Source organism: Castanea sativa, chromosome 5, assembly GCF_040712315.1.
Source record: "Castanea sativa cultivar Marrone di Chiusa Pesio chromosome 5, ASM4071231v1".
Lineage (NCBI taxonomy): Eukaryota > Viridiplantae > Streptophyta > Magnoliopsida > Fagales > Fagaceae > Castanea > Castanea sativa.
In genome coordinates, this window is record NC_134017.1 from 2,175,619 (window position 1) to 2,197,284 (window position 21,666).

At 31.6% G+C, this 21,666-nt stretch overlaps 2 protein-coding genes across 5 annotated transcripts; one reads left to right on the forward strand and one right to left on the reverse strand.

Annotated features, from left to right (window-relative positions):
* The first annotated feature begins 2,346 nt into the window (after positions 1–2,346).
* LOC142633375 (25.3 kDa vesicle transport protein SEC22-1) lies at positions 2,347–8,891 on the forward strand. Its single transcript, XM_075807605.1, has 6 exons — positions 2,347–2,504; positions 3,322–3,530; positions 4,076–4,236; positions 4,350–4,496; positions 6,361–6,437; positions 8,460–8,891. The coding sequence occupies exons 2-6, from the start codon at positions 3,343–3,345 to the stop codon at positions 8,541–8,543; spliced, it is 657 nt and encodes a 218-aa protein (XP_075663720.1). The 5' UTR covers positions 2,347–2,504; positions 3,322–3,342; the 3' UTR covers positions 8,544–8,891.
* LOC142633374 (3-oxoacyl-[acyl-carrier-protein] synthase II, chloroplastic-like) lies at positions 4,891–20,755 on the reverse strand. Of its 4 annotated transcripts, none has more exons than XM_075807603.1 (13): positions 20,119–20,755; positions 16,255–16,460; positions 15,975–16,178; positions 15,741–15,851; positions 15,540–15,635; positions 13,974–14,019; positions 13,820–13,899; positions 11,851–11,919; positions 11,629–11,717; positions 11,228–11,378; positions 11,065–11,145; positions 10,291–10,350; positions 4,891–4,938 (listed from the first exon to the last, which is right to left on the reverse strand). In XM_075807603.1, the coding sequence occupies exons 1-13, from the start codon at positions 20,450–20,452 to the stop codon at positions 4,906–4,908; spliced, it is 1,560 nt and encodes a 519-aa protein (XP_075663718.1). In that variant the 5' UTR covers positions 20,453–20,755; the 3' UTR covers positions 4,891–4,905. The 4 variants fall into 4 exon arrangements, with proteins under 4 accessions (XP_075663718.1, XP_075663717.1, XP_075663716.1 ...); XM_075807602.1 differs by lacking the exon at positions 4,891–4,938 and adding an exon at positions 9,809–10,089 and having other exon boundaries at positions 15,741–15,842; XM_075807601.1 differs by lacking the exon at positions 4,891–4,938 and adding an exon at positions 9,811–10,089 and having other exon boundaries at positions 16,255–16,454; positions 20,119–20,754.
* Between the last annotated feature and the right edge of the window lie 911 nt (positions 20,756–21,666).

The following is a 21,666-nucleotide window of genomic DNA, read 5'->3' on the forward strand; positions in this document are numbered from 1 at the left end:
GATGCTAAGAGACTTGTAATTCAATTCGTTGCTATCTCTTGGTATTTCTAAAACATCTATGATTCAAATCCATCTTCCCTGTTGTAACCATCGAATTATCACTACAAAAATAACAACCACAAAAACTAATAGGTCATTCGTAAGCCCATGCTAAAAGTTTTATAGATTTAAATGATGACAAACCACAAGAAAAAATGTACTTGTTATTTTAGTATCGTACTAAAAAGCACTTGGCAATCTGTATAGCCAAGAATCTTAATGTTCAATGGTATTATCAAGTTCTTCTAATGTTAAGATTTTAGGTTCAAATCTTCCGTACCCTATTTGTTGCAACTTGCAAGGAAAAAGAAAGCACATTAGTTAGCATAATAAAATGAAAATTCATATGTATAGGGGTTACATTAAAATAATGCCTAAATATTTGATTTAATAAAATTTAACACTTATAATATGCATGATACTCTTGTATCACTCGCACACACACACACTCTCTCTCTCTCTCTCTATATATATATATAGAGAGAGAGAGAGTTATTTGATCTTCCCTTAATTGTAAGTCAAATAAAAATATGAAAATTTAGGTTTATAAGATTTTCATTAAATTTCCTTCTCAAAAAAAGAAAAGTTTTTCATTAAATTTATTGGTAAAAATATAATTTTGAAATAATAGTCATAAAAGGGAAAAAATATTTAATAATTAATACATTTTTTAGGAACCCTTCAACTATAAAAGTAAAATTTCACACCTTTATAATATCATAAATAAAGCCAACTTCCTTTTTTTTTTTTTTTTAATGGGAAAATTACACTTTTCTACCATGAACTATGACTATGATTACACTTAAACATTTGAATTACTTTTTAGAGAGAGAGTTTCAACTTATGGCGTCTGCTCCTGATAGTGCTTTTTATCATTAGACTAAGACACCAATTAGTTTTTGGTGTAGGCGGGAATTGAACCTCAGATCTCTTATTGAACCATTAGAGACTTTACTAGTTGAGCTAATTGGAACCCACTAAACATTTGAATTATTGAAACATATGGTCGACCCCTTAATTTTAAAAATATATTACACTTACCTTCTACTAAATGTTTTGCTGTTAATTATGGAGTATGATGGGATTTAGCAATGAAGGACTAATTTATCCTTTTGAGGATTGCATTCCATTAAGTGATGAATTTGATTGGAAATCGGTTCTTAATACAATGTTCGTAATTATATCATTAAATTAGATTAGATATCAATTGGTTTTTGTCATAAATGAAGTTCAACACCGAATACCTTATTTGATGATAAAATACTTTTATAATTGAGGTAATTTGAACCCACAATAATATGAATGATTAATTGTGCTAAAACTTTTCCTATACAAAAAAAAAATTGTACTAAAAGTCTAAAAACTTAAATTTTTTTTTTTTATGAAATCCATATATCTAGACAAGAAATTGAAAACTCATTATAAATGGGCCAAAAGAAAAATTATACTTTATAAAAATTTTAATTTTTTTTTATACATAGAAATTATACTGTATAATAATCTAAATGTGTATGTGTGTGGAGCTTCATTTTAGAGACTTAAATCTTGGCATTTGTCTCCCACACCCCACAAGCAACCCGTTTGGTAACAGTGTATAAGTATTGTTGTTTAGTTTGCACTGTTTTGGAAATACTTGTTTGAGTGTTATAGAGATACGTGTTAGAAGTGTTATTGCTGTTTGAACACAGAAAACTGTTGTTTAAACAACAGTGCCAAATAGCCCATATAATATTCAAAATAGTGGCAAATTGTGGTTTTTTAATATTCAAAACTGAGTATATGTTTTTATTTTATTTTTATTCTTTTTACCTCTAATCATAAAATTTAGCTGCATTTAATTATTTTTCTATTACATACTTACAAGTTAAGTAATGCTATAAACACTAATTATTTTACAAAATTTTTACAAACTGATATTGTGGACAACTTCTTATTCGTTTTCATTTAAATCTATTATTAATATTGTTTTTTTCATTTACTAATAACCAATTACCACAATTTTTTTTTTTTCAAAAAAGAAAAAAAATCACTCTCCACATTAGTAATTTGTAATTTTTTTTACAAAATAGTTTGTATATCTGGCATTACTCTTTCAAAATTATATTCATTCATCCAACTTGTTAATTCAAAAACGTAAATAAATAAATTACATTAAAAAAACGTAAATAAAAAAGAAAGAAAAAGAAAAGGAAAAAGAAAAAAAAGAGTTGGATGAGAATTAGATAGGTTTCAATATGACAATATATCACGGCTGTGTAAGTTGTACCATTTGAGAATAATAAAGTTATTTCCACATTGGCATTCCAAGGTACAATACCTTAAAGCGCGCCCGCTCTCATTTTTTTGGTTCTTCAAAACCAAACCCCTCTATTATAGCCATATTGTCTCGGTCAGATTCTGAGCATTGTCATCACCGTCCCTCAGATCCTTCACATCAAAAGCGAAGTCCAAATGATATAAACCAGGTATGTCCATTACATATATATATATATATATATATATATAAAAAAAAAAAAAATACATAGTAAAAACTTTGTCTTTGTTATTTATTTAAGTTTGTTTATAGTCTGAATTTCCAGATGGGAATGGCATTTTTTGTTTCAACAAATTGTTCTTTTTGGTTTAATGGGTATTTTTAAAAATGAATAAAGATATGATTTTGGTGGCTCATATGGCTTGGTTTGGTGCCTTGTGATATAGATCATTGGAGATCTTGATTCAGATGGGGAATGCTTATCATTTTGTATTATCACAATTGAATTCATAGCATGTGATGAAGAAGAAGAATTGGGTCATTTCGGTGATCTCTTATGTGTTTTTAGTGAATATAAAAAATGGGTTTTTAACAAATGCCTCTCTCTCTAATGCCTATCACAATGAAATATGTCAATATTGTAAGAACCAAATCATGGGTCTTTTTTTTTTTTTTTAATGGGAGTTTGGTTATTTGGATTCTGAGAGAAACATTTGAAGAGCTGAGTTGTCAAGATGTAACCTTGTTTAATAACTCATTGTGATCCATTATAGTGAAGAGGAACTATAGATGGTGCTACCATGACAGATGTGATTATGGACTCTGCATGTTAAGCTTAAATGGCAGTAGGTGTTCATGGATGACTGAGAGAGATAAAGTAGCTGTTAGGTTATGTGAATTTAGTTTATGGTAGTAAGCAGAGTTATTTGTTGATGTGTATATCAGTTTCTTATTTGTGTAGGATTGTTGTCTTCATATTCTCCTGGGTCTGGGATAATGGCTAACATGGTTGAGTCATTTTTGTATAGCTGAAAAGGTCTAAGCTGAAGATGGTGAAGCTAACTTTGATTGCCCGTGTAACTGATGGTCTTCCACTAGCAGAGGGTCTGGATGATGGCCGTGATTTAAAAGATGCTGAATTCTACAAACAGCAAGTCAAGGCTTTGTTTAAAAACCTATCAAGAGGTCAGAATGAGGCTTCAAGGATGTCAATTGAAACTGGCCCTTACGTTTTCCAGTATCCTTGTGAGATTTTTCATGTGTGTGTGTGTGTGTGTGTATGTATTTTCCCAGTATTACTTATGAGAGATAGAAACAACAGTATTATTTCTGTTACAATGAGTATGCAATCTCTTTATAGTTTAGAGAGTATTCAAACACAATGTGAAACCCAACTTGATTCAATCTAGCCAAAAGTTTATTGCAATTGAATTTGGGGTTGGCTTCAAACACAATGTGAAATTATGGAGATTTTATGAGACTTTTAGATGATTGTGAGATATTGAGTTCCTTGTAGGTGTTGTCGTCTAGTTAAAATTGTTCTATCATATTTAACGGATGCAAGATTTGATGGGGATAGCAGCTTCAGTTTAGAAATTATGCTGTCTTTTTCAACATGTCTCTATGCTGAAGTACCCTACTTTGCATAAAAGAGGCTCAGTTACAATTTGTTTCTTTTTACATCAGTAGGACATCTGATCTTCTTTTCTATATGCTCTGTTAAAATAATAATTGTGTCTGAATGTGGAACAATCTTAATGTTACCTTGACGTAAGTTCTTAGTTATATTATCGAAGGACGCGTTTGTTACTTGACAATGTGTGACCGTGCTTATCCTAAGAAACTTGCCTTTCAATACCTTGAAGACCTCAAGAACGAATTTGAGCGTGTTAATGGGGCTCAAATTGAAACTGCTGCCAGACCTTATGCCTTCATCAAATTTGGTATGTCTAGTTTTTTCTTCATGATTCTTTTGTGTACTTCCTATTCTTACAGCATTCTTGTTGGTGTTTCTTTCGATGAGTTTAATTTTCGTACTTCTTTTTATGTTTAAAAGACACATTCATACAGAAAACGAAGAAACTGTATCAGGACACCCGTACCCAGCGGAATATTGCAAAGTTGAATGATGAACTCTATGAAGTCCACCAAATAATGACTCGCAATGTTCAGGAAGTTCTTGGTGTTGGTGAAAAGTTGGACCGTAAGATATTCCTTTTTATTTTCAGAAATACTTAAATTTAATTATGTTATTTTGTTCTGATGTTTGTTTGAAGCTATGCAACATAATCTATTCGCAAATTTTAAATAAAGTATGAAATGCTTAACATCTTGCATTGTTGCATTCAATAAGAAATTTCTCTTTGGTCACTCTGGTGGGTTTATTTCACAGGTCTGTATAGCTTTGTGTGCGCACACACACATTGGGCACCCCAAAAGGAACATTCAATGTCTTAGGATACTTGTAGTTGTATGTGTGTGCTTGGAAATGCATGTATGTTGCTTTGTTGATATGTGGTTGTGTTTAGTCTTGAAACAAGAAGCTATTATAGATACATTCACCATGGTTGAAATAATGCTAGAGTGCAGTTGGTACCTATCCACTTGTAAAGTTACCTCCCCTTTGCTGTACCAGAATCTGCACACTGGCATGAGGAGTGTCAAGAACAAAGCCAGGCTTGCTTTAAAGTTCTTTTTTTTTTTTTGATAAGTAATAAGTTTTATTGATATCAAAAAGGAACACCCTAGTACACAAAGAGTGTACAAGGGGTCAAGAAATCAAATACAAAAGTTGCAAGAGTCTAGGAAATCAATAAAAGAAGGGAATGATTGTTTTTGCAAAGCAAACAACCACTCCGCTAAAGTTATAAAAAAGAATAGCTTAAGTTCTGGAATAGATCGCTCAATATGTTCAAAACATCTACTATTTTTCTCCCTCCAAAGACACCACATTTTTTTTTGATAGGTAATAATGATATATATTCAACAACTCTACTTTATGCAAAAAAAACATAGGGCAGAGAGAAAATTACAAAGGGAAAAGAAAGAGAAGAAAGAAAAATGAAAAGAAAAGATACTAATTACGCAGGAGGGAGCTAAGGAACATAAGGAGAGAATCACTAGAGGTGAGCCCTCAAGTCCTAGACCAGTCAAACAGAGAGTCACTAAAAGAAGCCAAAGCTGGTCATCCGAACTATCCATGTCCTCAAATGTCCTTCTGTTTTGCTCCCTCTAAAGACACCACATTAAGCACAATGGAGTTAAATTCCAAATGCTAGACGAATGCTTTCCAGGCCAATTCCATCAACCAAAAAGAGTATCCGCAACCGACACCACATTAAGCAATGAGGAACGATGGACAAAATATATTTATTTTGATGACGACCAAAACTGCCTTGCCAACACCCTAACAGCCCCAAAACAGTATGCGGCATATCCCAAGTTACTCCAAATAAACCCAAAACCATAGACCATAGATCCATCGTTCTGGCAAGATGGATTTTGTGTGTTTGCTAACTATTATCAAAATTTTGTGTTTACTTTTGTCTCTAAAGAAACAGTTATTGGCATATTTGCGCTTGGTTGAAACACTTGTTGAATGTGAAGTTATGTTTGTGACATCAAACTGTATGGTGTTAACACAAAATTATAGTTGCATAACTCTCTTGTAGGTCACAGCTCTGTGTGTGGAGGTCACATATTTGCGCTTGATTGAAACACTTGTCGAATGTGAAGTTATTTTTGTGACATCAAATTATATGGTGTTAACACAAAATTATAGTTTCATAACTCTCTTGTAGGTCACATTCCCCCCCCCCCCCCCCTCCCCGCCCCTCTCTGTGTGTGAAGGTCACATATTTCTGTTTATCTAGATCTTGCTAAAAAGAAATCAGAAGAATTACTTTGTAACTTTATTTCTTAGACTAGTAATAAATCCAAAGCTCCTCCCCCCTTCCCCTTCTCTCTCTATCTGTCACGCTAATGGGTGCCTTTATTTTTTTCCTTTTTAAAGTTTTTGTCTTCAATATTACAAGTAATATAATCTCTTTCATATTTCAATTTTGCAGAGGTCAGTGAAATGTCAAGTCGATTAACGTCAGAATCTCGTATATATGCTGATAAGGCAAGAGACTTAAATCGACAGGTTAGTTTGATCAGATTAATGCACATCATAAACATGAGAACCATCCAACTAAATTCTTTGGTTTGTGGAATCCTTATGAGCATCCTCGAATGTACTACTGAAACTGCAATCTGTTTGGTGTACAGATGTGCTTGTGAAGCCATGTTTGTGTGAGTCATGAAATAGTTTTCCAAAATTTAAACTTATTGATGTGATTTTTCCCTTTCTGGTACTTCAAAGCTTGTGATTTTGCAACATCACTTCTTAACAACTCTTTGTGCTGCTTTTAACTTAAGCTACAGCTTGGGATACATGCATACATGTTAGCAGTTTTAATGGATATTTTACATGTGTGTGTATATACGTAAAGAACCTGTGGCTGATAATGTTAATGGATATTTGTTAGCAGTGTTGGTAAAAGCGAGCTTTAAGTGCAAAGTGTGAAGCACCAAGGCTCCAACGCTTTTCCCCTCTGAGGGGAGACACATTCAAAGAAGTGCGCTTTAGGCATGCTTTTTTGTGATTTTTTATATATTTCAATAAAATTTAAACCAAAACTGAATTGTTGCTATAGTTGAATCTTTTCATTATTGATATAATCCATTGATTTGGCATATTTTTAGTGTAACTTTAGGCTCTATTTTTATTTTTATTTTCTTGGTTTTTTCTTCCCAAAAAGTAACTCCCCCATCTTCTTTTTATTTTATTTTTTCCCCTTTGAATATCTACTTGATACCAATTACCAAATCTGCTATGCCCATTCTTAGTTCATTCATGGAAAAAAAAAAGTTATGATATAGAATGTGTTTGGATAGAGCATTTTCAAGCAGCGCATTTTGCAATTTTTTTTTTTTCAAGCCACACTTGTTGACTTTTTACTGTGAACAGTGCATCTGTGCACTGTTCACGGGACCCACAATTTTCAATATTCAGCAACTTTTTCATTAAAAATGGGTCTCGCATCACTATTCACACATTTAAAAATTATTTTGCTACAGTGTTTTCAGTTTTCAACAATAAGTTCTATCCAAACGGACCCATAATTTACTTGTGGTAATTGTTTAGTTACTTTAGTAGTTGATGTTGAACATAGCACTTAAGACTTATAGTCATTAAGTTATGAGGTTATTAGTCATAGGGAATTATGGCTACTCGAGATCCAAGAGAGGATATCACATGGAAGTACTCATATCTAGCTTATCCAAAAAATAAAAATGACTTGACTTGCAATATCTGTGGTAAAATTGCAAAAGGAGGGCTTATATAAATGTTATATGAATTATATAAAATGTTTTATTTCAATTTATATGATTATTTGATCACTTGATTGTTGTATTGCCCATTAATAATTATTTTCAAATTTATTAAATTATTTTTTTAAAATGTGCACTTTAAATTCAGCATGCGCTTGCGCTTTGCACCTAGGCTCTAGGAGACCAATGCGCCCAAGTGTGCCCTGCTTTTTACCAACACTGATTGTTAGAACTCCCACTAGATATGGGCAGTGCCTGGTATTGGGCTGTTATTTGTGCCTCCAGCTTGCCACTGGTTTGTGCAGTGTGCAATCAATTTCTTTCATAGATTCTGTTGATTATATGTCATTTAGATTGTAATTCTTTTGAGGAATCCTATAGATATTGCTTGTGTGTGTTATATTTAATGAAATGTTACTTATACATAAAATAAATGACTTGTGCCTCCAGCTTATTGAGTTTTGATGTCTTATTTAGAATTTAATATAAATATGAGGTAATTGCAAGTCTTATGAGATGAGACCTACATGACACCTTTCCTGGTAAAGATTCATATTTACAGGCTTGTGCTATTGCTAGTGCTATGAGCTTGGCATGAGTAATTTCCATTTGAGTACGCTTGCAGTTATCTTTATAACAGAAAACTTCTTTATAGTATTATGTGTTATATTGACAAGATGCATGACATTTGCTTTTCTAGATTGAATTGTTTCTCTCATGTATCTGCATTGTGTTTCTCATGTATCTGTAATTTGAAAATTACTTATCTGCTTATACATCTCAATTTTAGGCGTTGATTCGGAAGTGGGCTCCCGTTGCCATTGTATTTGGAGTGGTCTTCCTCCTCTTCTGGGTTAAAACAAAGATCTGGTGACCATTCTGAAAACAGGTTGCGCATTTCCTCTGCAATTCTTGTGGCAAAATAGTCTTAGACTTCAGTTTCATTGCCAATCCCCATATATACTTAAAATTGTGTTTCAAGACGAACTCTAGTTCTTTTTGGCTTAGGTTAAGGAAACTAGTCCAATAGGTACCTCTGGAGATGGATCTGCTTGTAAGATTGTGGAAGAGAGACCTGTTACCTTTAAGACCAGATAAGGAGCCAAATTTATTGTTTGAAAATATGAGAAATCTTGATATGTTTGTGACTTCTACTTTTGAATATTTTCTTTTTATTACTTACATTGAAATACTCAGAGTAAGATCATGTTAACCTTTCTAACTCATGGCTTTTGATTTTGACTTCAATTCTGGCTGAATGATTTGTACTTCGTATGCGGGGACCCAATGGTAGTACTCTTTAACCAACTAGAATTTCTGTAAATCCTATATGGTTTGAGGTCATGACTTAAAGAAGCATCTCTTATAGCAAACATACCAAGTCACACGTGTAATAAGTTAATGAGTGAATGTCATGTGATTAAATTTTATACTCCTTTGTTAGAGTTGGTTCTACCAACCATCCACATGGTATTTATTCATTGGCTTGTTACATGGATTATTCGATATGCATATCACAATTGAGACTTTTTTGATCTCAAGATGCACTGTGTAGTTACACGGCATTAGTTTATGCTAGAAAGAACATGTGAAGTACACAAAAAAAGGTGGGGTGGAAAAATGAGGAATTGAGCAATAATTATCTTACCTATATATGGATCTCAAACCTGTGTGGGATTCACACCTTGTAAGAGATGCATATGTCGAATGCATAAGATACAGGGTTGAGAGGGGTGCTCATTAGATTGTCCTACATCTGGCAATAATTGCATAGATCAAAAGATGTGTATTGCTTGTATTTCCTTCTTGTTTGTGCAGGTAAGTATCTAGTGCACCCATTGCATACAATGGGGGCCTCACAGCAGGAGGGTTTACGGGTGCTTGAGACATGGATGAACTAGTTAAAAATTATGAGGGCGATCGTTCACACTAGCTTTTGATTTAGTTGTCCAAACCATATTTGTTGCTTGATTGTCATTTGTACAATCAACTTGAAGCATTTGAAGCACTACAAAATGTCTCTCTTCAACTTCAAGAGAAACTGGACTTGAATACCCCACCCCCCACTTGTATGCAAAATCTATTAGAAACACTGTGTCATTAATCAATAACTCAGTAATCAATGCAATCAAAGTAGTTGCATCTCCATTAGATAGTCATCCAATAAGCCCACTTGATTTGATTAGCATTTGTACAATCATAGAATGGATTTCCCACCAAATTCAAAAATATCAACACAAGCTGTAGCAACTCTAATTTTGTTCAACCCTCTAATAATTTCAGGTTGAGTTGACACATCAGATGCACTTGTAAGGTGCAAACAAGATGGATGAATTGTGTCCTCCAAAGCCAAATGAGTTAGATAGTGCTACCTTTATATCCAAAGGTTCCTTCTTGATGCCGACAAGCACATTCGTGTCCTTATTCAAATTCAAATAGCACAAAACTAAGTTAACACAAATTCAAGCTTCTAAAAGTATGGACCTTCCTAGTATATCCTTTTAAGCTCCATGTAAACTTAAATGGTGTTGGTGGATTGATAAAATGCTTAGAAATTTATTGTTAAAATGATAGACTACATGCTGATTAGATATGATAAGAACCATATTATAGAAGCATACCATGCCTTCATCAGGATTTTCAAGATTGATGTTTGGATGTACCCATCCTGTCTGTATTGCCTGCATTTGAGAATTAAATCTCACTTTAGGGACAATAGTGATGTACAGAAAGGTAACCCATCAAATTATGTATAAGGGCATCAATGCCTATGAAGGAGGAAATTTTTTTGAGAAATTACATTTTAAACCCTATAATTTAAAGTGAACCCTAAAATTTCAAAAAGTGACATTTTTTTTTTGTATAGAAAAAAAGTGATAAATTAAACTCTCAACCAATATTAAACCCCCAATACAATATCAGTCCACTTAAATGGGCTGAAGTTTAATTAATTATTTTTTGAAACCCTAGGGTTTAGTTTGCTACTTTTGAAACTACATGGTTTAATACTTTAATTTGTTTTTTGTTAACCATAAGGTTTAGTATACTTTAGAAATTATAGGGTTTAATTTGTTACACTCCTAAACTACAAGGTTTTTTTTTTTTAATTAATTTATTTATTTTTAATACTTTCTAAACTACAATATAGTGAGATCAATACTCATCAATAACCTGAGCCAAAGAAAAAAAAAAAAAGGTAAAAAAGAAAAGTGAAGAAACATGGAACTTCCTCTTGATTACAACCCACTAATTGGTGCAACTAGCCACATAGGCTATCTGTTATAGAGTACAATTAATGTCTGTAAGGCAAAGACCATCTAAAAGGTTTGGATGGGCCGCCTCTATCTTTTCAAATCTCATATGATTGTTTTTCAGCAATGTGAGAAACTAATTACCTTAACTGTTGCAACAGCCTCCACAGCACCTGAGGCACCTAGTAGGTGACCAGTCATAGATTTCGTAGAGTTCACTCTTAGCTGCAAAAATTAGAACTCAAACTAAGTTATGTCATATTGTAAATTTGATAATAAGAAGTAAAGACATTTGCCTTCATTATACCTCTGGATTCTTGCCAAAACAATGGATAAGGGCCCGGAATTCTTTCAGATCACCTCTTGGTGTTGAACTACCATATGCATTTACATAATTTACATCTTCTTTAGCTACCCTAGATTGGGCTAAGGCCCTCTCTATGCAAAGAGCTAGGCCACTACCTGATTTTGGGCAAAACTAATTTCAGAACTTCATCTGGATCAAATGCACTCTGCAGATATAAGGTGCCAAATACATATTGCTTGCGTGTCTCATAGAAAATAGCTATATTTAATTTTAATGGATAGCTTATTTGACAGCAAAAAACTAGAGGAGAGGGAAGATACATAGAAACAGTCAAAAGGAAAAGATGAGCTCTTATTCTAATACACAACAGCAATATCAAGTAATCCCAAAAACCTGACTACCTACCATCAGGATGACGATCAGTGAAGTGATAGGCATCACAAGTGTAGCTTCCACCTAGAAACTCTGCATATATTTTTGCACCTCTTCTCTGTCATATTTATAAGAAATAAGAACAAATAACCCAAAAAAGGAAAACAAAAGGGTTTAAGCTACTAAAACTAAACATATATATATCAAGAGCATTTGGGAGGAAAATAGAGAAATTAATTTTACAGATATACCTTAGCATGTTCTAGGTCTTCTAAGAGCAATACCCCAGCTCCATCTCCAATAACAAACCCATCCCTATTCTGCTCATATGCAAAATTGTATCTCAAGTCATGACTTACACGTATGTGACACAGAATAGTTCAAACCAATTCAGCAATTAGATGGGATATTTTCTTTTATATATATATAAACAATCTTTTGGTCTTCCCTTTCTCAAAAGAAAAGGTTAAGAAAATATTGGACTTTTATTTTTCCAAGGAAAGCTAGTTGAGAACATTATGATATTATATAACTTATATATTCTTACTTGAAGCATAGTATTTATTGTTACTATGCATCTATTGAGCCATATTATTCACCTATTTTCAACACTTACTCTCTCATTTTTGACTATTTTTCTCCTTATTAGTTTTCCACCTTACAATTACACTTCTTCTAATATTTTCCCTTCACTTTTTTACCTTTTTATCTCCCCTCTACTTAATACCTAAACATTATATTTCCCCAATTGCTTCATCTTCCTTTTATTTTTACTATTCTTCTCCCATTTTATTTACTCTAATAATTTGCTATTCACTCTTTCATTCAATCCATATTTTTCCTGCACAAAAAGGTGAGTACCCTCTCTATTTATATTTTCTTAATTTTGGTGGATTTTTAATTCTTTATTGCATCTTTACTTTGGGTTAATGCAATTTGGTTGTATTTTAATTTTCTATCTTTTTTCTCTTTTCTTTAATTGATAAATGTTATCCTATGACATTATATAATATATAATGATATAATGTTATTCTATTACGTAGTATGACTTAGATAATTTGGTATTTACAACTATACATTTTCTTTTGAGTACTCTTTGATTCATTTTCTTTTATATAAATTTGCTATTTCTCTCACATTGCCTTCCAAAAAATGTGATTATTCCTTCCCTATCTCTCGATTATTTATTCTTTCTAGTAACTCTACTTTAAATTGATGAATTTTTGTATTTTTGGTATCTCTACTTTGGGTTGATACATTTTGGTGGTGTGTTTTTTGAGTTCCCCACCACATGCACTCTCTCTCTCTCTCTCTCTCTCTCTCTCTCTCTCTCTCTCTCTCTTATAGTTTTGGTTTAAGCTAATTCTTAGATACTTTGGAAGTAAGAATTTTAGTTTATATCAAAAATTCAAAATATAATATGCATGGCTATGTATTTGAATGTGTCTATCAATTATTTGAGTAATATTAATTGTAGATTTGTAATGAGACTTGATTATCATATAATCTTTCGAAGAAAATGAGAAATTTGAATAATTAATTTGAAATTTAAAAAATTTTAGTTGTACAAAAAAATTAAAGAAGGAAAACATAATACACTATAACAAAAGTTTGAAGAATCTAAACTACTTTTAAAAAATATATATCAATGAAACACACTCAACTTACTCCAAAACTAAACACTCAAAATAATAGAATAATATATTTGTTAAAATAGAGAGATGGAAAATACTTTTAGAAATAGTTAAACTTTTAAGTTTGGAGGATCAACTGCTTGCTTTTTTTTAGTGGTTCTATGTTTGACTGGTCACGGGCTTGGAGACTCACATCTATTGACTCCCCCCCTGGCTCCCTCTGTTCATTAGTTTGCTTCTCTCTTGTAATTAATTCCTTTTTTCTTCTTTGTAATGTTTGTCTTCTTTATGCTCTTTTTGCATAAAGTAACTTTTTTAATACAAAATTTTCTAAAAAGTTCAATTTTTAAGGAGATCAAATTATCTTTAATAAATTTTAGAGAATAAATTATATATTATACCATATTTCAAAATAATTATATATTTTCATGGATCGAGACAACTAATTATATAAAATACCTACCTATTTTAAGATAAGTATAATAATCTGTCTAATTCACATTTGGAACCAGAGGCCATGAAACTGATTTTGTAATATAAAAAGCAGAATTGTAACCATAAAGAAGATAGAAGTTGGATGCAATACAATATCCCAGGGGCGTGAAGCTTTGGTAGGTTCACTATTCCTTTTTGAAAGAGCTCCGCATGCCACAAAACCTCCCAAGCCTGAGGTAGCAATTCACAATGTATAGAACATAATATTCAAATCAAATCCAGAATGAGAAAGGCACGTGTCATACCTATTGGAAGAATTGCTGCATCAGATCCTCCACAAAGCATAACGTCCTGGAAATTTTCACAAATCAGATAACAGAATTTGGCCTAATTTCATTTTAGAATAAGATAAAGTTATTCAAAAGAATGAAGAAAAATAATCAAGACCGCCATTAGTACTAAACTTTCACATCAAAATAGTGTTTGTTGATGAGGGTTATTTGCTGAAATACTCTGCGTTTATTTTGAAGAAAAAAAATTTACATGCAAAATATTTTCAGGTATTTGGTATGATTTGTAAAATTTTTTAAGCAAACCACCAAGATTGGTGAATAGACATTACTAGTCGCAGAAGTGGTAGCTTCGGCCACCGTACATCTGACACTGGTCGTTGGAATGGCAGCTCCTATCACTTGACCACTAATACCAATTGTCTAGGCAATCAGACCAATGAACTAGCCATCAGACAGTGGCGGCTCTAGGAATTTTGTTTATGGGGGGTCATTAAAAAACTTAACTTAAAATTTTTTTAATAAAAAGAGAACTTGAATATATCAAGTTATTGACCAAAAAAAAAAAAAATGAAGTTTTACAATTTCCTTCTACAAGTTTTCAAATTTTGAATTGTTACATGATAGTTCATTATGAGGATTTATTGCCAATGTGGGTAGCTATGACCATTTTTTTTTAAAGTTTGTCTAACATTTTATTTTTTTGCAATTGTTATTATCTATTAATTTGTCATTGATTTTATAAAAATATTTTAAACAAATGAATAAACTTATTGACTTTGTATTAATTATTGATGTACATAACCACACTCATTTATACATAAAATAATACACTACGTGTCTACTTAACCAATTAAACGCTTGAATAATCACTAACTTTACAATTTTTCTGACTTTATAACAAAAAAAATTATAACATGATAACAATACACACACATGTAAATAAAACCTCTCTATTTCCTAATTATTAAATTATATAAAATTATATTATATTTATACTATACACACAAATATTTACACACATCATTATTCACATAAATAATATTATAACAAAAAGTAATGCAAACAATTAATATAAGACACACTTACACAAATATAATATAATTTATAATAAAGAGTGATACTTACGGTTCACAAATACTTACTCGTACTCTTAAAGTTGGAAATACTTGTAGTAATGCTATATAAGATTTAAGTTAGGGTGTGTAAAAATATTTTTAAGAATAAATTAAAGTATTAAACTAACAAAAAAATTATATATATATTTCTTTTTGAAGTTAGGGGTTCATTGTGTAACAAAATACACAATGAGAAGTCATTGTGTATTTTTGTTACATGTTTTACCAAATTTTTAAAGATAAAATATTTTACGACTTTTTATAAGGGATTTTATGTTCAATAGAAATTATTTTACAAATTTGACAACATTTTACATTCAAACAAACACTTGAAGATGAGAAAGCATTTTCCAATAAATATTTAAGAGTAAAATTCATCTGTTTTATTCTCTCAAACAAGCTCCCAAAACAATGTAAGATCCGATTACAAATTCCATTTAATGAGACTAAAGCATGCACGTACACTTTCACCGGTGATAATATGGTGTGCTGCATTCAGCATACAAAAGTTACTTGTTGCACAAGCTGAAGAAATTGAGTAGTTTGGGCCCATCCATCCCTGCAATTTGCTAAATTAGAAACAGCTAGATGGTTGTTGCAGCAACATATGATGTTCACTTGTCCCAACTCCCTAAATTTCTACAAACATTGGCATCAAACTTACCAAATCCATCGCTAGTAAAGCAGAACCAATATTGGTTGTCGCAAAAGGTATACCGAAAGGATTTATTTTCTTGTACGAAACCCTCAATGCTTCTAATCCATCCTGAAAGGTCTGATTAAAATTTGAAATAACTGATAAAAAATAATTATGGGTTTGAAATAAATTTGAAATCTTAAAGCAACTACTAAGACTACAGTAAATTTTGTGTCACAAATAATCTGAGCTTATGCTTACCCGCATTCCTCCTAGTGCAGAGCCAACAATAACCCCACATCTACGTTTGTCTAATTTTCCAAGGACCTCTTCTGTAATCCCAGCATCTGCCAATGCTTTCTTGCCAGCAGTAAGCAAGTAAAGTGTGAATTTGTCTGCCCTCTTAGAAATCTTTGGTGTGACCCATCCATCTGGAGAGAAAGACTTGATTTCACCAGCAATTTTCTGTTAGAAAGATAACTGGAGTCAGCAACTAGAGGAAACCAATTACTATAATGGAACTGAGCCAACAAAGATCTACCGTTGGAAACTGAGCACAGTCAAAAGCCTCTATCTCACTTATGCCACTGATACCTTCAAGGAGATTATTGTAGAAGACATCTACTTCATCACCAATTGGGGTTACCACACCCACCCCTGTCACGACAACCCGCCGCTGCTTTGTAAGCTGTTTCTTCTCTGTTGTAACCCCATCTGCAGGTCTCACAACCACAGTTTCGCCTGAAACTGTTAAAAAAAATCTCTAATCTTGACGTTTGATAATTGGGTTTAGACCAGTCAAAAACAGGCTGAGTTTGATTATTAGATCTATTAGAAAGCTTAGACTAATTCAACAATCTTCAATATCATGTGCAACAAAATATAAATATAACACAAGATATAATTGCTTAAGAAAATCAATTAAACAAACTAGTTTCACAGTAAAAAAATCTCGGTAACCTGACCTTATCAATCCCAATCAAATAATAAAAGTATACACGCTAAATAACTTAATTCATAGTAAATTTAACTAAAGATAGAAGATATGAGAGAACTTTGGATATAGAAACCCTAGATACAAAATAGGAAGCACTTATCTATCTTGTTTATTTCAACCTATATGGTCTCTTTTATAATGTATAATAAGTGGCATGAAACCCTAGTAGCTTAGATGTGGGCTGAGCTTTAAAATTTACAAACTAATTAAGAATTCCAAATTCGCACTCTAAATTGCAGAACTTTGTAGCAATATTGCAGAACTTTGCATTTTTTTAGATACAAAGCATCACATTTGAGTATCTACACAACCAAAACAATAAACTTGTAAATGTTAGTTTTCCTTATCCCTCCAAGGTTAATACCTTGAAGGTAGAAATTTATATACTTTCCAAGAATTCTAGAGGCACATCTCCACACATACACAAACTAGTGCCCACAAACACAAGAGAAAGGCTAAACTCAAGACCTTATACTTTGATGTCATGTTAAATTAACGGTTGATTAAATTGTTAGCAAATAGTAAATTTAACCATTTAATCATAATTCTATCAAAAGCATTATATCACTTTTGATTAACATGGGTAGACATGGCAAAATCTGTAGACCCGACTTGAACCCTAAGGAAAATACCCAACCCAAGCCTTTTTTTTTATTTATTTTTTTTACCCAAAGTAAAAATGGGTTGACTTGTAACCCGACATCTTTTTTGCAGGTCAACCCAACTCGACCAGGCTAACCCTTGGCCAGACTTGTTTTTTTTTAAATTCTTTTTTTTTTTTTGGTAAAAAGAATAAATAAATTAATACATGGTTGGTTTATTTGTTTGTTATAGACTTTACAATGCACAACTCAAACTCTATTAACAAATATAGTGCACTAATTATTATTATTATTATTATTATTATTATTATTATTATTATATTTTTTATAAAAAATACTTCAATTAAAAAAAACATTTTTGGATAATGCCATTCAAATATATATAAATCAATTGAGACTTTTATCTAATTGAATACAAATGAATTGAAAGATGAATAATTGATACAATTTTCTTACTTAAATAATGCGATAAGTAATGATTTTAAGATATCAAATGATAAAGTGCATGCCAAGATAATTTGGTTACAGTAGAGTTAAAAACATATATTTGAAATTATAGGCATGTATGAAAATAATACCTAAGTGTGAAAATAAGAGTGAAGTTAAAGTATATCAATAAAATTAGTATAAATTATGGATGTTTAGACCTATTTTTTAATAGGTCATAGCCAAAATAAATAGATTTTCATAATAAAAAATGATATTTCATGGATTGGAGTGTGTGTTGTTTAACAATGACATGATATTCATAAAAGATTCCATGTATTAGTAACTAAAATCAAACTTTGATGTATATTTCCAATTTGAAACATAGTGTCAACCACAATTCATCTAAAATTAAACAAAAAAAAATTAGATTATTTTTCAAGATATTAGATTATAAAATTAACTTTCAAGATTGTAAATTTCATATATATTTTTATTTTTTATCAAATTAGCTATTCTATAGGGCTGGTATTTGTAATTTTATTTCATGCTTTGGAATGTTGATATTGTGTAAAAGTAAAACTTGTGTATTCATTTTAATTAGATTTCAAATGGTTGACCAGACTATTTTGTGTTTGTGATATTTTGTTTAGCAATGTTGGAATTTGTATAATTTTATAATTATTGAACAAGCTTCAATTTGTTGAGCTGAACTCCCTCTCGATATGAGTGAGGAATTCAAAATAATACATTTTATATCAAATAATTTGTTGCATGACTTACCAACTAACTAGGGGCAAGGGAAGGAGGTCTAGGGGGGCATGAACCCCTTGAATTTAAAAAAAATCCTCCATGCCTTCTGTTTTTTTGGAAAAAAAAACAAATTTTAGACATAAATTTCAATAATGGTCCCCCTTAGATTATTACTAAAAGAAAATTACTATGTTCACAACATTTTCATTACACTTTTGCAACAAATCATAAGTGACAAGCTGTTATTGGTTGTTACAGGTGGGTAAAAAAGTAATTTAAGTTATAGATTTAAATTAAAACCAATAAAAACTTACTATTTTTGATTTGTTGTGAGAGTGTTGTAAAAATGTTATGAATGTATCACTTCTCTTACTAAAAAATGTGCATTTATATAATTGACTAATGTATTTTTTATTCCCTAAACTTACTCTTATATATAATATCATATAGACCACATTAAATTAAAGTGTATTTAATGTATATCATATATAATTTAATTATATATATTTTTATTAAATTGACTTGTATATTTTCAGACAAGTCAAGACTTACTTTTTTGTTTTGGATTTGCCAAGATGTAAAAGATTATTTGTTGTAAATATTTTTGTTTATATAAGAAAATATCATTTTTTTAAATCAAAATTACTAACATTTTATGTATAAGAAATATATAAATAAAAAAAAAAAAATATATATATATATATATATATATATATATATATATATATAACTTGGTCCCCTAAAAAAATATTTGAGTAATGTCATTGTTACAATATATTTTACAATATTTTTACAAATCGTTGATATGACCAACTTTTTACTAATTTTTATCTAAACTTACCATTAACATTATTTTTTCATTTACTGATAACCACCCATTACATCAATCATTTGTAAAAATGTTTGTATCTCTAAGACTTGGTCCCCCTAAAAAAATGAGTAATACTACACCACAAACTATTTTACAACCTTTTTACAAATTATTGATGTAACCAACTTCTTACTGCTTTTTATCTAGGCCTATCATTAATATCATTTTTTCATTTACCAATAATATTCACTCACCACATCAACAATTTGTAAAACTTTTTGTAAAAACGTTTGTGTTTCTATCATTACTCAAAAATTACTAGCTTTGCTATTGCCACTACAACTAACTAATAAATATATCTATACTATTTATAAGTAGATTCCCCTTTTAGGACTGTACTTTTACGTGGTTTAGAAATACTTCTAAAAATTAAGTTTAATAGAGGAAAAACTTGAGGACAACTCGGTAAAAATATATCTTTAACTATACTTAAAATGCTCATCAAATATGACACTCTCTTACTAATTTATGTTTTCAAAAAAAAAAAAAATATCCCAAATTTTTTTTTAATGAAAATTATAACACTAGACAAAAAAAAAAACTCATCACATGCGCAAAACGTAGGTGATGTATGTATATATATATATATATATAAAGTTCATGTGAAAAATTATGGCCCCACGTGACCTCGCCTAACCTGTGGCCCTACTATTAACCCGACCATTTTTAACTTTGCTTAAAATGACATGACTTTTGACTCCAACCTAACCTGAACCTCCGTTTTGCCACGTCTAAGGCACATGCACGTTCAATTACCAGAGATTGCAGCAGGACGATTTATGCTCCTTTGCTTTCTAGTCCAGGCCGTCTGAGATCCTAGAAGTGTAAACAGCCCTTCTGAATAGTTATACTCCTTGCACTTCTCGAATGCGAGACAAGAACTTTGAATTCCAGAACCGTTTATAAGCAAATTACTCACAAAATCAGCATCACCACCACCACCACCACCACTAATGCATTTTGAAATGAACTTCTTTCTCTTTGTCCATTGACTCAGTCTCTTTGGAGTGTGGTCTTTCTCATAGGAAACGGTCATGCAGGCAGACACAAGCCATGTACAGAGAGGAGGGGCTGCAGCAGAAGCCGCCATTGGAGGTACCAAGAGAATATTCACACTAATTCTCACAAACAAAAAGAAGCAAGAAGACCCTGATGAAGACTCTGAGAATTTAATAAGAAACTACAATCTAAGAGACCAAAATAGAATACACCCAGACAAAGATTTCAGCAAGTGATGGAATGGAAGAAGAGCAACAATGCTAAAAAGAAGCTGACTTTGAAACAACCATGTATTACCCAATTGAGTAAGTCCAAAACCCAGATGGGAAACTTGAAAACTTTGACAAATTCAGCAAGAAATGGAATGGAAACAGGGAAGAACAGTCATTTCTATTGATTAGTACAGGTGGGTTTTTGTCGGTACTTGGAGAAGAAGAGAAATGCACAGTAGATAGAGGCTATGAACAGAAAACTTGAGTGATACAAAAAGCTGAAGACGGAAAGTCAGGCTGTTTGACAAATGACAACGCTTTCAATGTACTTTATGAGGGAAAAACAGAGTCGTAAATGTACTTTATGGGGGAAAACAGAGTCGAAAGAGACGTAACAGAGTGTCTTCTGTGTGGGGCAGAGTGCCCTAGACAGCAGAGAGTGTCAATTATTATTAGTAAATCAGAAGGTATAGGCTTTACGAGTAGGGTCCGGTTAATGTGAGGGATTTGATTTGTTTGGATTTAGTGTTTTTTTTATCATCCCATCACTTTATTTTTATCACTCATAACTTAAAATTGATGAATCTCGCGGTTGTTTGGATTTGTTTTTAGTTTTTGTTTCTAGGGCTAAATTTCTTTTTTCTTCTTTCCTTTTCAATTTGGGTTTCTAGGTTTGGTTTGGTTTGGTTTGGTTTGGTTTGGTTTTTTTTTTTTTTTTTTTCACTGGGTTCAGTGAGTTTGAGTATTGGGGTTAAAAGAAAAAAAGAAATAAGAAGTAAAAGCTGCACTAAGTCAATTTATGGGTCATACAAAAAGTAAAATTTTTTGAGTTATCAAAATTAGAAACAAGTGCCAAACATGTCACCTTAGGAAGTTGTGGTATTTTCAGTGATAAGTGATGAATTATAGAGTGATAAGTGATGAAAATTGAGTGAGGGGTGATGAGTAAGGCTCTATATCATTCCTTCATACACTGACCTGCTATATATAAAACCTGAAACTTAAACTAAAATCAAACATATTTTATAAATAGTTCTTTGCCGACAATACAGTAGAATGTATGGACTTGTTAATGGACAAATCTCCTTTAGAG

Bases quoted from the DNA above. Each gene is read 5' to 3' on its own strand.
- LOC142633375 (XM_075807605.1), top strand. From the start codon at position 3,343: ATGGTGAAGCTAACTTTGATTGCCCGTGTAACTGATGGTCTTCCACTA. The intron at 3,531-4,075 runs GTATCCTTGTGA...GTAAGTTCTTAG, and splicing joins ACTGGCCCTTACGTTTTCCA to TTATATTATCGAAGGACGCG. The intron at 4,497-6,360 runs GTAAGATATTCC...TCAATTTTGCAG, and splicing joins TGTTGGTGAAAAGTTGGACC to AGGTCAGTGAAATGTCAAGT.
- LOC142633374 (XM_075807600.1), bottom strand. From the start codon at position 20,452: ATGGCGGCTTCTGCTGCAGCCCCTCCTCTCTGTACATGGCTTGTGTCT. The intron at 11,146-11,227 runs GTATAATGAAGG...TAATTTTTGCAG, and splicing joins GTTTTGGCAAGAATCCAGAG to CTAAGAGTGAACTCTACGAA. The intron at 10,351-11,064 runs GTAATTAGTTTC...TCTCAAATGCAG, and splicing joins AGGCTGTTGCAACAGTTAAG to GCAATACAGACAGGATGGGT.